This window comes from Salvia splendens, chromosome 6 (assembly GCF_004379255.2).
Source record: "Salvia splendens isolate huo1 chromosome 6, SspV2, whole genome shotgun sequence".
NCBI classification, from domain to species: Eukaryota; Viridiplantae; Streptophyta; class Magnoliopsida; order Lamiales; family Lamiaceae; genus Salvia; species Salvia splendens.
In genome coordinates, this window is record NC_056037.1 from 8,755,893 (window position 1) to 8,769,178 (window position 13,286).

A 13,286-nucleotide genomic window follows, 5' to 3' on the forward strand; every position below is an offset into this window, starting at 1 on the left:
ATATATATATATATACATGGTCAGACACATAAAAAAATATACTATCTTCGTCCTCTAAAAATAGGAACATTTAAAATAAGTACGTGTTTTAATGCAAAATTGGTAAAGTAAGAAAGTTATATAGAAAGAAAAGTGTGTTAGTGAAAAATGAGTCCAACCTCATTAGAGAAAAAAAATTCCTTAATAGAAAGTTTCTAATTTTAGGGAACGGGCCTAACAGGAAAGAGTTTTTATTTTGGGGGACCGAGGAAGTATACAGTACAGCCCCTATCAATAATTTTTTCTGCGTCCGCCACTATATACTGGTTAAATGTAATTTGTTCACAATGTGTTTCTTAATTACGTAAATACTTTCCATCCAATTAGAAGACAATTGTAGTATTTGTTTGTAATACATGCAATCAAAGCGAAGTACTTATAAGATTATAATCATCAAGAATAAATTACTAAGTAGTTTATCTTTTTCTCTTTTCGAGATTGAAACGGATAGACATGTTTTGGTCGTAACGGGCTACGGTATATATCCACATATACACACGATAAATAAAATGATTCCAATTTAGAAAATTGAATTAGATCCACAACCTAAAGATTACATGTCGTTTCTTTCAAAAATAAAAGAAAAATGTGTGTTTATACTAGTACTGTACTCCATAAAATACTAGCATTACTTCATCAGCCATAGATGTCCATGTAAATGTATTTAGAGCAATGCATAGCAGATAGATCCCACTTCAAAGATCTTGTGCGACAACAAAGTGTTGTTTGACGCCATTTCCTCAAACTATGAAACATAAAAGAAGATTTAGTTAAATTCAACAACCAACTTCATTCAATGATGACAGATCCATAGTCAACTCGAATTTGTAATGCCATATTAATATGATGCGGATGCTTCACAAAAAGATAAACAACTTGAATCTTTGATTGAAATAAATATATATAGTCACTTTTTGGTGTTAAAGCATGTAACAAATTGACAAGACGGGGAACACACACCACAAAAACATGCACAAAACAAAAGTGGATTAAGTCGTGAAACAGTAACGACATCACTAAGCATATCCTTGGGTCGATGGCGATGTAGTGAATGGAGAAAAGCAAAAGGGAACATGGTAGAGTGGGCTAGAGTGAATGATTCATGTTAATCAAGTTGCGAGTCAACAAAGTCACTTTCCTTGAACATGATTCCTGAGTGAAGAAGCCCTTTTCGTTGTTTCTATCCATATGTCTGCACCGTTACATGGATAAACTTGTCAACAGCAATGAGGAGAAGGGGAACAGGTCAAGTCCCACATATCGCATTCAACCGGACCTGTAAAGTTCTAGGGACGTCACATCGTTGCACCTCCAGCTGCACAAGTTTACAACTAATTAGGGGATAGAGTTCACAAGAACAGATGATACGAGTAAAAATGTAAAATAGTAGTAACATATAATCAAAAAGAAGAAGAAGAAGAAGAAGATTTTTTGAAACAATGATGATTGAGAAAAATATCAACCACCTGGCAGAAGTCCATGTTAATCAACTGGATGTAGATTGACTTTCCGAATTATAATATACAGTTCCCTTATCTTCTTCTGTATGTAAACTTTAGTGCTGTCTATTTGACTTTTGGAACTCTTGCATACAGTTATCCTCAAGGACCTCAACTTGATCCACTACTAAAGCAGAGGGTCAGGAACAGCTTGTCGTTCAGCAATCACTTTAGAAGCTGAATCTTCTTACATAAGAGGAGCTGCTGCAATTACATGTTTATAATAACTATTCATACCCGTCCACCCTAAGCTACTCTAGCTCAGATTCTTAGTTGACATCCATCCTCATAGAACTGGGGAAGGGAGTAGCTAATCAACATCAGATATATGAAGTGACTACATAACTCTTTCTAAATGAACCTTCTTTAGAGAATAAGTGAAACACATATTCTGCGCACATGAATGGCAATGCTAATAAGTTTTCTTAGACACATTAGAGTCCATTGTTGTCATTCCCGTATGAAAATATGAAATAACTATAAAGAATAAGATAAGTCACATGAGATCAGGGCCTTCTCTCTAAGCATGATGCTAAGACAAATACTGAGTATAGCTTACTTTTGAGATATATCAATTCCATATTGTTTGCATCAAAATTGTTGCAGTTACAAAATAAAATTCAATTTGATGACCGGAAGTTTTCACCTTTCATGCCACAAAGAATAAAAAATGCATATCTTAAACCTGAACCCATGATGATGCGACTCTCATAAGAAAAAAAAAAGGTTGCTAACCTTCTATAGAAGATTTATCTCAAGGAAGGCAAAGAGTTGGCCATATATTGATGAAGATTTAAACCTGAATGAGATGAGCAGGTAACATTGTAGACGCTATCCAATTAAACAAATACAATAATATGGCGGAGATTTTGTATCCTCTTCATCTTCTTCATCTCCAGAAAGATAGAAATAACGGTCAGTGGTTCGAAACTTGCAGCTATATCACCATCAGAGCATCCGCAGCGGTACTCTTCCGCAAGGACGGTGTCTGTGCTGCTGGCACGGCACACCCATGTCCGCCGCTGTGCTCTTGCCAACGACACGGCTCTGCTCGATAGATCGAGCACGTCCGTGCTGCTGAGCAGGGCGTCGGGGCGCGTTTCTATTGGCTGTTGGCATTTTCATTTTCATTTTTTTAAAATCGAAAATAATACCAAAAATTAAAAAAAAAAATCGGATTCCCAAAAATATAGCCGTTTTATTACCGTTTTTTTGAAATTTTTTAAAAAAAATTTAATCCCAAAATCATCTATAAATACACACATTCATCATCCATTTGGGCGAAATTCGACCACGAGTAGTGGATTTTTTTAATTTTATGAATTTAATTATGTAATTTTTAGGATTTTAATTATGTAATTTTTAATTTTTTTGTAATTTGTAATAGTATTCCGGGTATTTTTAATGCATTTTAATATTGTGGAAATGTTTTTAGTAATTGAAGTATTTAAATTAAATAATGGAATGGTGAGACCCTTTAGCATGTCCTTGCGAAAGAGTATGGATGTAGGTGTTGTACTCTTGGGAAGAGCATAGAATAAAAAAGTAATAAAAGTGGGTCTGGGCCCACATCCGTGCTTTTTGGCAAGAGCACGGATGGAGATGCTTTCAATGGAAACATTCTTCACTTTCATGAAGTTTGCACATTAATTACTATAAAAACCTTTTCATGCACAACACTGAAAGGCTAATAATGCCCTCCCAAGAAGTACTCCCAAAAATTTATAATAAAAGATCAAAGCATCTGCCGTTACACAGTTCTATCATCAGACATCCAAGCAATACTGAGCCCAGGTAGTTCTGATTTGGAAAAAAAAATGTCGAAATCCTTGAATTTGCAATATGCAACGACTTCCAGAGTTCTATCTCCGCATAAACATAAAGTGGTAAGCCAACGAGAAATCCAAGAGATTTAACAATTTGATTTCATCATAAACTCAACAGCATATAGAAATGCCCCAGAGCAGTCAAAATGGAGTAAGCATATTTTAATCCAATCACCTCTGAAACTCATCCAACAACTTATACTCAGTAGCCTTGTTTAAGGCCCGAATCCAGCTAAGTAGTAATTTAAAACTTGTAAGCAATCTTTTGAAATTTGCTGTAGTTTCAATGGGTGGCCATAACAATGAAAAAGCCTCAAGGTTGTATAGGAGCGCCAATAAACTGTAATTTCTTCCCCGACTCCTAGATCCAAGGACTGTTATCAGGATCAGGTGATTGAATGAAATCCACAATGCCTCCGGCGAAAAATAAAAAAAACTAAATGGATTATCACTTGAGCACACTACAAGAAGGATTTATGGCCAGCTTTCTTTCCCTTAAAATTTCTCTTACTCTCTCTAATTCTTTCCACATACCTCTTTTGGCGTATATATTTGACAAGACCACATATACCCCGGAATTCCCTGGCTCCAACTCTATCAAGTGCTTAGCAACATGTTCCCCTAGTTTCACATTCCCATAATTCTCACAAGCACCCATCAAGCACCCCCATATGACTGCATTAGGTTTCAATGGCATCCCCTCCACCATCAAGATGGCCTCATCCAGCATACCTGCCCGACCAAGCAAATCAACCATGCACCCATAATGGGGCAGCATTGGCTCAATTCCATAACCATCTTTCATCATTTTGAAATAATATTTCCCTTCTTGCACCATACCCCCATGGACACATGCAGTCAACACTCCAACAAAAGTGACATGATTAGGCGTGATGCCCGCTTCAACCATACAACTGAAGCACTTAAGCGCATCATCCACATGTCCATGCGCAGCATAACCAACAATCATGGAAGTCCATGAAGACACATTCTTCTCCTCCATATCACAAAAGACCTTGTAAGCCAAGTCCATCCGACCACACTTTCCATACATATCAATCACGGAATTCATTGTGAGAACGTCCTGTTTTTCCAATCTATTCACCTGAAAGACAAACTTGTGCAACTGAAGAGCCAAATTCAAGTCACCCAAACTCCCACACGCCGAAGTCACACAAACCATAGTCATATCATCAGGGCAAATCCCACTTTTCATCATTTCTACAAACATATTCAGTGCTTCCTTGCCACGCCCTCCCTGCGACAGCCCTGCTATAATAGCATTCCAATGCCCCACCTTTCTTACAGGACTACTAAAAAACACTTCCTGAGCCATATCAAATTTTCCCCCTTTCGAATACGAGCTAATCAAACCACTCACACAATACATGTCATTCTTCATTCCATACTTAATAGAAAATCCATGAACCTGTCCCGCTAACACAACATCCAAATTTCGACTTGCCACTTTCAACACAATTGGAAGCGTAAATTCATCAGGTGAGACGCCAGCACGACGCATGGCAATATAAACAAGCAATGCTTCTCTAGGCGATTGAAGCCGGAGATACGCTCTACTGATGTTATTGTAATGAAAGGAAGCCGGATACAGTTCTAGAAAACGGATTTGTATAATTTGGGCAAAAAATTGGCGTAGTTGCTTCAAATTCGAGCACTTCGATACTAGAATAGCTAATTCTTTGGGATTGGATATGATTTTTTGATAATATGTGTGCACATTTGAAAAATCGTCACATGCGGAAACACTGGTTACATTCTGATTGAAATTGCGGGAACTAGAAAAATGGATTCTGGTGAGTAATTTATGCTTATGCATCGAGGCACAGGAGACAAAATCAAATGCTACAAAATGTTTGAAATAATGGCATACTTCATAAATTCATGAACAGTTACGGAAGGAGAACACCGGAGGAGTACCAGAACGGAAGGGAGGAAATGTAAACTGGTGCGCGGCGGAGAATCGTCAGCTGTGGCGTCTCCGGCGATGCCGTCGACGATGGTGATTCAATATATGAACTGAGAAGCATACTTATCTTCAAGCTGTACCCTAAATTGGCTCTAACTATAAGGAGTAATTATTACTACTCCCTACCTACTGTAAAGAATAAATATTATAGACTTATAATTAATTAAAATAAATTAATCAATTTTGGATTATTTCTACAATTTGCTATAACTGATTTACTTAGACAGAAAGAGCTAGAAAATTTTAAATAAGGTATAATCCTAATTCATGCTACTTTTAATAGCAATTTTCCAAATGAAATAAATAAATTGAGAAGTGTATTTTACATATACTTTTTCAAAAAAGTAAATAATATTATTAACTAGAAAAGTTAATTAATTCTACTTATTAATCACTAATGATTATTAATTAAAAATAATGTTAAAAATCCACCCTCTACTGGGGATATTAATGCAGCCCGCAATCCATGTGCTGACTCGAGTAGCCCGCTAAATTTATAGAGTTAAGATTGAAAATTTTTGTCCCGATAAAATTTCAACCTGATTAGGCCGCAACCTGTTAGGTTCAAACCTGAAAACCAGATAAAATTTATATTATTCTATTTGTTTGACTCTTAATTCGACCTTTCATTGATTATTTTAATAATATAGATAACTAAAAAGTAACTTTTAATTCTATATTAAATATACAAATTATTATTGAATTTTTATTAATATAATAATAGATAAATAAATTAGAAACTTCCCATTCACTAAAAAATATTTAAATTTCTAACATGCTTTAAAATTTCTTGAAATATGTTTATGTTTCATTTTGCACAAATCTCAACTATTAGTATTTGATCATGTTGAGTTTAAACATATATCTTAAATTTATCATAATTAAATATTTTATATTTTATAAATATAATTAATTTTCATCATTATTTATTGGATTGATTGCATGTTAATTTTATCGGTAGCAACTCGATTAACCCGTTGGGCTAGCCCGAAAACCGAGCTTTTAGGCTTATGGCCGAACCTTTTTACCCGAAAAATACAACTCGAATAGCCCGCTCCTGATGACTCGCAACCCGAGTAGGGTTGGCCCGAAATCTACATTGACTAATTGATATTCCTACACTCATTCATATTCCAAATTTTGGTCAACCTTCCTTTCATCCTATCCAACGAAGTTTATTCAATACACAAAAATAACAAGAAAACATTCACAAAAACATAAGCATAAAACAAACAATAACAAACACAAGTGGAACAAGGAAAACATTCCCCAAAATTCAAAAACAAATCAAAGAAAATATTAAGTTAAGCTTGCAGACCAATATCATCAAACAGATCCAAAATAATGGGGGGTACAAGCCAGGATATCTTTCAATCAAATAAATCAAGAGTAAATAAATCTAGTCGAGACACCCCCAAACTTATTCCAAGCAAAGCTAGGATAAGTTGGAAGGAGAGTGGATTTTGAGAGGACCTTCATTGTGGCAGAGGAGTCATATGCTGCCATTAGCCTCGGAACTCGTTGAGGTTGGCCTACTGAGTGTTGTTGTAGGCGTTAAATGAGTCCAATTGGCTTCATTCTGGACTCAATAGGTTTGGTTTCGGACCTAATGTGCCTCTTGCCGATCACTCAGCTGATGCATGCCCATCTCCAATCGAGTCATCCTGTCGTTGAGGGAGCTCAGGTCCTCCTCATACCACTCCTCTCGACCCCTTCTCCTTGGGTTGCTTGTGCCAGCTTCATCATCATCGCAGGGGATCTCCTCATCATCATCATGATTCAAGCACAATTATCCATCAAAGTCAACATATTAACTCATTCAAGTCCACATTATGCAATTAATTCATGAATTAACATCAACATTTCAACAATTCCAACCAACAAATCCACAATGAACCACAACAAAAGTCAAATAACTAAATTCTTCAAATTCATTTATCAATCAAGCAATAAGCCACAATAAACCATGTAATGAAAAACAATGTTCTCGCTTTTAAAAAAATGACAAGAATTCATTCTAAAATATGTAAGAAAAAAAAATATGTTATTATATTCCTTTATTCCCACTCTAAGTGACACATTTTCCCTTTTCAAATATCTCACTCTAATTAAAACATTTCTAAATATACAAACAGTACGCTCTACTTTTTAACAACATTGTATAAAATCATATGCCAATTACAAATGCTACACTTGGACGGGGACAGATGGAGTATAAGAAAACCAAGTTTACAAAAAAATATAAGTTCACAAAAGATACATAAAGTTACAATCTTACAAAACGAAATACTTATACGTCGAAGGTGTGTATTTTGACAGTATTTTTCCTTTGTTCTTCTTGGTTGAAAATCTATTCATCATTTTGTTCACATACTAACCAAGTCGCTTGATGAACCCTGCACAACAGGTCGAGGTTGGACCTGGGTATTAGGAACAACCTCTTCTTTGAAGGTGTGTATTTTGACAATATTATCTCTTTGTTCTTCCTGTTGGCAATCTATTCATCATTTTGTTCACATACTTCTCAAGCCCGCTTGATGAACCCTCCGCAACTAGTTGAGGTTGGACCTGGGTATCCGGAACAACCTCTTCTTCTTCAACATCCTAATCAAGCACTTCTTCATCTCATTGTACAGGAGCCACAAATTCATAATCATGAAATAATGAATCACGTGATGCTCGGACTGCATGGAATTGCGACTCATTCTGGCTTTGGGAATAGGGGAAATGACTCCATTGCGGCGCAGGTTGGCTTGGGGAATAGGAGGGACGACTTTGTTGTGATTGAGACTCCTAGCTTGGATAGAAAGACTCCTAGCTCGGTTTCCACATAATCGGGATGCGGCTGCGACATCAGGTTCGTAGACTACAAGGCCTTACTAGCCATTTCTCGAATCTGTCGTATTCTTGATTCAGATCTTGTTCACCAATCAAATGCCAAATCCCTGGAGGGACTAAATCTAGATAAAAAAAAACAATAAAAATATCAATACGAAAAACTAACACATGAAACATGAAAATATTTAGTTTAATAGAGCAACATTACCAATAAGATCAATGAAGAGATTCCGCAAGATGGTGAGGATGGAGCCGGAACAAGCACTCGAAGGACAGGAAGCCACCAAGAACGCGAGGAGGAGGACTACGACTCACTCAACGATGCACGATGGACCCAATATGAGGCACAGAATGACGCGCAGTGGAACCTGTACGAGACTAACTAGAACCAATTCACCGAGTTCAACACTGCACAATGGGCCAACCTCAATGTCCGGTTCGATTAGTTCCTTGGCTAGTGGCAGCATCCGCCTCCGCAGTGAAGGTCCATGAGAGATCCACTCTCTTTCCTCATTGAAGAAGCTAACTCGTTCATCCCAGCAATTAACTGTACCCCAGGTTGAGTTAGGTACGTCACTGTAATCATATTATACCACGCCATATATCAAGGTTCATGTGCCTCGACATATGCCCAACATGCCAAATAAGTGTCGCACATGGAGCACCCATTCACATCATTGCATTAGTCAGACAATATGCAATCTACGAATAGATTCCACAAAAACTGCAAAACCAACAATGCAAACACCAAATTAATTTCACAATAAATTCATAATTTAAGAAAACAAAAAAATAATTTCATCTTGCTAGGTTGAATTATCAAGGATTGACCCCGATGATGTGCCGCCGAATATCTAGGAACATTTTCTACTTGAGGATCTCCTTTCCACCTATAAATAAAGTTTATGTAAAAAATACCTAAGATATAAAAACAAATACTCCTCCGTCCCATTAAATACGAAACATTTGGTTTTCGGCACATGATTTTATGTAGTGTTGTTTTGTGAGATAACGAAGAAAGAGTAAAGTAAGATAGAAGAAACATTTCATTTTTACTCTCCTTTGTCCGCCATTAGGAGTCACAGAAGTTCAACACGAATTTTAAGAAATATCAAGGAAAGCCACTTTCTTAGAAAGTGTTTTCGCGTAGGGTATGCGTAGAGCATATGCATCTTCCATTAATGAAATGCATAAGGCTTCTAAGTCTATCACAAATCCAATTTAATTTTAAAGAAAAACTCCCATCATCTCATTTTTATAATAAAATGAAACAAGAACTTTGACATAAAACACTTCAATAAAAAATGAAATAAAATACCTTGTAATTCTTTTCCAATACCATCCATACCAAAACGACGAATGATAGTCCCACTTGTCCTCCATCCCAATCTAGCGAACCCAAAATCAAAGATTTTACTATCATCTTTGAAGTGGCGAATTGAATAAGATACATGACATGAGTATGTGTCAAAGCCGCTGATTTATTTTCACCTAAAATGTTGAAACAGAGTTGTTCTCGATTAGGAAGCCTTCTAATTTTATTTCACATATCTCCCAAACAAATCGATATTTAAAACAAAGGAAAATATTGATGATATTTAATTAATCACATATTTAAAAATTCATGTCATTTTACAATTTGCTATTTTTATGAGACGTAGGAAGTAAATAAAATAAAATAGATATTGCGAATGAGACGAGGGAATTGAGTTATTTATAAAATAGAAAAAAATTGACGTGGGCAAAATTAAAATGTAAGTATATGTTTGAAAATTTTAAATATGTACGTAAAAATCAATCCGCTCCGTCTGACAAGGCATAAGCCACCTCATGAGAGTGGACTACAGTCGGAGATTCTTGCGCACGACATAAGTCGTGATTTTCTTTCTCTACAATGGTAAGCATTGACCAAAAAAAAAAAAGAATGAGTGAACAGTCACAAGTAAGTAGTACTCCCTCCGTCCCGGGCTACTCGCTCCTTTTCTTTTCGGCACGGAGATTAAGGAATGAGTGTATAGGAAAGTCAAAAATTACGGCTGTAGGTGAAAATTTTTACTAAAAATGGAAAGAATGCAAGTAACTTGGGACGCCCAAAAAGGAAATAAGTGCGAGTAGTGCGGGACGGAGGGAGTATATAATTTAGATCAAGAATGCCTCAAAATAGGTATAGTGTCAAACCGTGGCGGACTTACATAGTGGCTTGGGCCATAGGGAACCCCCAACAGTTTTCAATTTTACGCTATATATTGATAGTACTCTATAGTAAGAGTGCCTTGTAGGACGGAGAGAGTATTAGTATAAGGCCACCCGCAACGCGTTACGCGGGTGGCCCGAATCTCGTTACTCCATGACGGAACGGTGGCGGGACGCATTGCAGCGTCTCGTCTCGTCCCGTCACCGTCTCGCCGGATCGCCCGTCACGCCGAGACACGGCACGGGACGGCTCGCCACGCGCTCCCGCGACGTGGCGCGCTCCCAGGCCATGCGTGACGCCCACTCGCCGGCTCGCGAGTGAGATTCGTCACGCTGACACAATAAATTATTTTTTAATAAAATTCGAAATAAAAAAAATTAAAGTGGAAAACGGTCCAATTTTTTTATTTTTTTTATATTTTTACTCTATAAATACTCATAATTCATCATCATTTCACACACAACTACACATCTATTCTTCCCAAATCATCTCTATTTCCTCTCCAATTTTCATCTCAAATCATCTCTCTTTTATTCTTCCCCCAAATTTAATGGATCCATATGAGCAAATGCGTCTAATGGAAGAATCACTTGAAGAAGATCGACGTCGGGAAGCGGAGGAAGCCGCGTCGCCCCAAAGACGCTCCCGGACTTACATCCATCGTAACCGGGAGGAAGCCGCCGCAATGTTAGTCCGCGACTACTTCTGCGATAACCCGGTGTGGGGAGATACCTACATCCGTCTCCGTTTCCGCATGCGGCGACCGCTATTTCTCCACATCGCAAATACATTGGCGGCCCGGGAAGAGTTCTTCCAAGAAAGTTTCGACGCCGTCGGCCGTCCCAGCCACACGACGTTGCAGAAATGTACTGCAGCAATCCGTCAGCTTGCGACTGGACAAACGGCGGATGTGTTCGACAAATACCTCCACATTGGAGAGACATCACTGGGAGAATGTGCTTGCACCAATTCTGCAAAGGCGTCCGGGCAGCCTTCACCGATGAATTTCTCTTGAAGCCAAGCACGACAAATTGCCAGTTCCTACTCCGCCTTCATGAAGAAGTGCACGGATTCCCCGGGATGCTTGGCAGCGTCGATTGCATGCACTGGCAATGGAAGAATTGCCCGGTGGCATAGAGGGGGTCGTACGCGAGCGGCCACAAAGGCACCCACCCCACCGTTATACTCAAGGCCGTCGCCGACTACCGGCTATGGATCTGGCATGTGTACTTTGGGGTCCCCGGCTCGAACAACGACATAAACGTGCTCCACCAATCCGACCTCTTCGCCGAAGTTTTGGATGGTAAAGCGTCGGCCATCAACTTCACCGATAATAACCGGCGCTATAAAATGGGGTACTATCTTGCCGACGGCATCTACCCGAAGTGACCAACTTCGTGAAGACGTGCACTAGGCCTGTGAACGCAGAGCAGACGCTTTTTGCGCAGAAGCAGGAGGCTGCTCGGAAGGATGTGGAGCGGGCGTTCGGGGTACTCCAAGCGCGCTTCAACATTATCAAAGCCCCGGCTCGTACGTGGTTCATGGAGAGCATGGTCGACATCATGTATACGTGCATAATCTTGCACAACATGATTGTCCAAGACGAAGGACCCGAGGCGGGAAATTGGTTCGACCCTGAAGCCCCCCAAGTAGTCCGCCTCGAAGTGGAGTGCATCAGTCTATACAAGAACGGTTGTCTATTCGGGCAAGGACACATGACTCTACCGCCCACGCCCAACTCCAAGATGATCTAATGGAGCACATTTGGGCAAACTTTGGCGGAGGAAATTAAATTATGTATTTTTTATTTTTTTAGGATTTTTAATTATGTTTTTTTAATTTTTTTCGAATTTTATGTTTTAATGTTATTTTATTTGTAATGAAGTGTGTTTTTTATTAATTGAATATGTTGGAAAAAAATAAAAAATGAAATTGAATGAATAGTAATTTAAGGGACGGTTAAAGGACGGATAAGTGACAGAGGGTTGCAGGTTTCATCCATTAGTTAAGGGATGGAGTCAAAAAGTACAGTGGGGCCTGCAAATAGTAATTTAAAGGATGGTTTGGTGACACCGTTAGGAAGGATGCCCTAATCACTTGTAAGCACAAGTGGTAGGTTTCTAGGCCTAGCAGCTCCTTGGACCATGATTGATTCTCATCAAGCTTTTCTTGGAATTTTATCATTTCAATGCGTATTTTTACTATTTTTTAATAACTTTTATTTTTCTTACGGCTATTATACACAAAAAATCATGTTTTTATAGCACTTTATTAATTAACTCATTTCAAAATGTATTCATAATTAATAAAATAAATTATTTTAGCTATTTATTGTGATGTTTGTTTGTTTATTTTTCTACATCCATTAGCTTATTTTCAAACTACTTCCTTAACTTATTTTAAAATATTTATTCTTGATGTTGTATACCCTTAACCTATTTCAAAATTTATTCATAATTAATAATACCAAATATATGTACATATCCCTAGTTTTTATATCATTTAATTATTTCTATTCCATTACTCATCTCCCAGCTATGTCGACATCAAAAAATACTTTATAATTATTACCAAAGGAATTGGATCTCCAACTTTAAAATCGTGTGTGGAATCAAGATTAATGAAAAAAAATAAAATAATATGACGTTTCTAAAACTAAACATCAGAATATTTTTCATTCAAACTAGTTGTTTTTTTCAAAAGACAATAATCTTAAAATTGTATTATCATCCAAAAAAATTCAGTTAACAAAGCCCACGATAATAACCATCCAACTTCCAAAAAATCTCACGAAATACATTAAATAAAAAGTAAAAACGCTTCCACAATATTGGATCACATTCTTTTTAAACATCAAACACGCCTGACACTACGATCTCATCACCAACCAACAACAGCTATCA

The 13,286-nt window shown here is 37.6% G+C and overlaps 1 protein-coding gene and 1 long non-coding RNA gene across 4 annotated transcripts; both read right to left on the minus strand.

The window, feature by feature from the left end:
- Positions 1-531: 531 nt before the first annotated feature.
- LOC121807063 lies at positions 532-2,497 on the minus strand. 3 transcript variants are annotated; one of them, XR_006051745.1, is made up of 3 exons: positions 2,274-2,497; positions 1,506-1,832; positions 532-1,354 (listed from the first exon to the last, which is right to left on the minus strand). It is a non-coding gene; the product is annotated as an uncharacterized LOC121807063 (long non-coding RNA). The 3 variants fall into 3 exon arrangements; XR_006051744.1 differs by having other exon boundaries at positions 1,506-2,497; XR_006051746.1 differs by having other exon boundaries at positions 1,503-2,497.
- A 635-nt stretch (positions 2,498-3,132) lies between these two features.
- Positions 3,133-5,439, minus strand: LOC121810058 (pentatricopeptide repeat-containing protein At1g77170, mitochondrial). Its single transcript, XM_042210952.1, has one exon. It carries the CDS (start codon positions 5,199-5,201, stop codon positions 3,813-3,815), a length of 1,389 nt encoding a protein of 462 aa, XP_042066886.1. The 5' UTR covers positions 5,202-5,439; the 3' UTR covers positions 3,133-3,812.
- Positions 5,440-13,286: the final 7,847 nt, after the last annotated feature.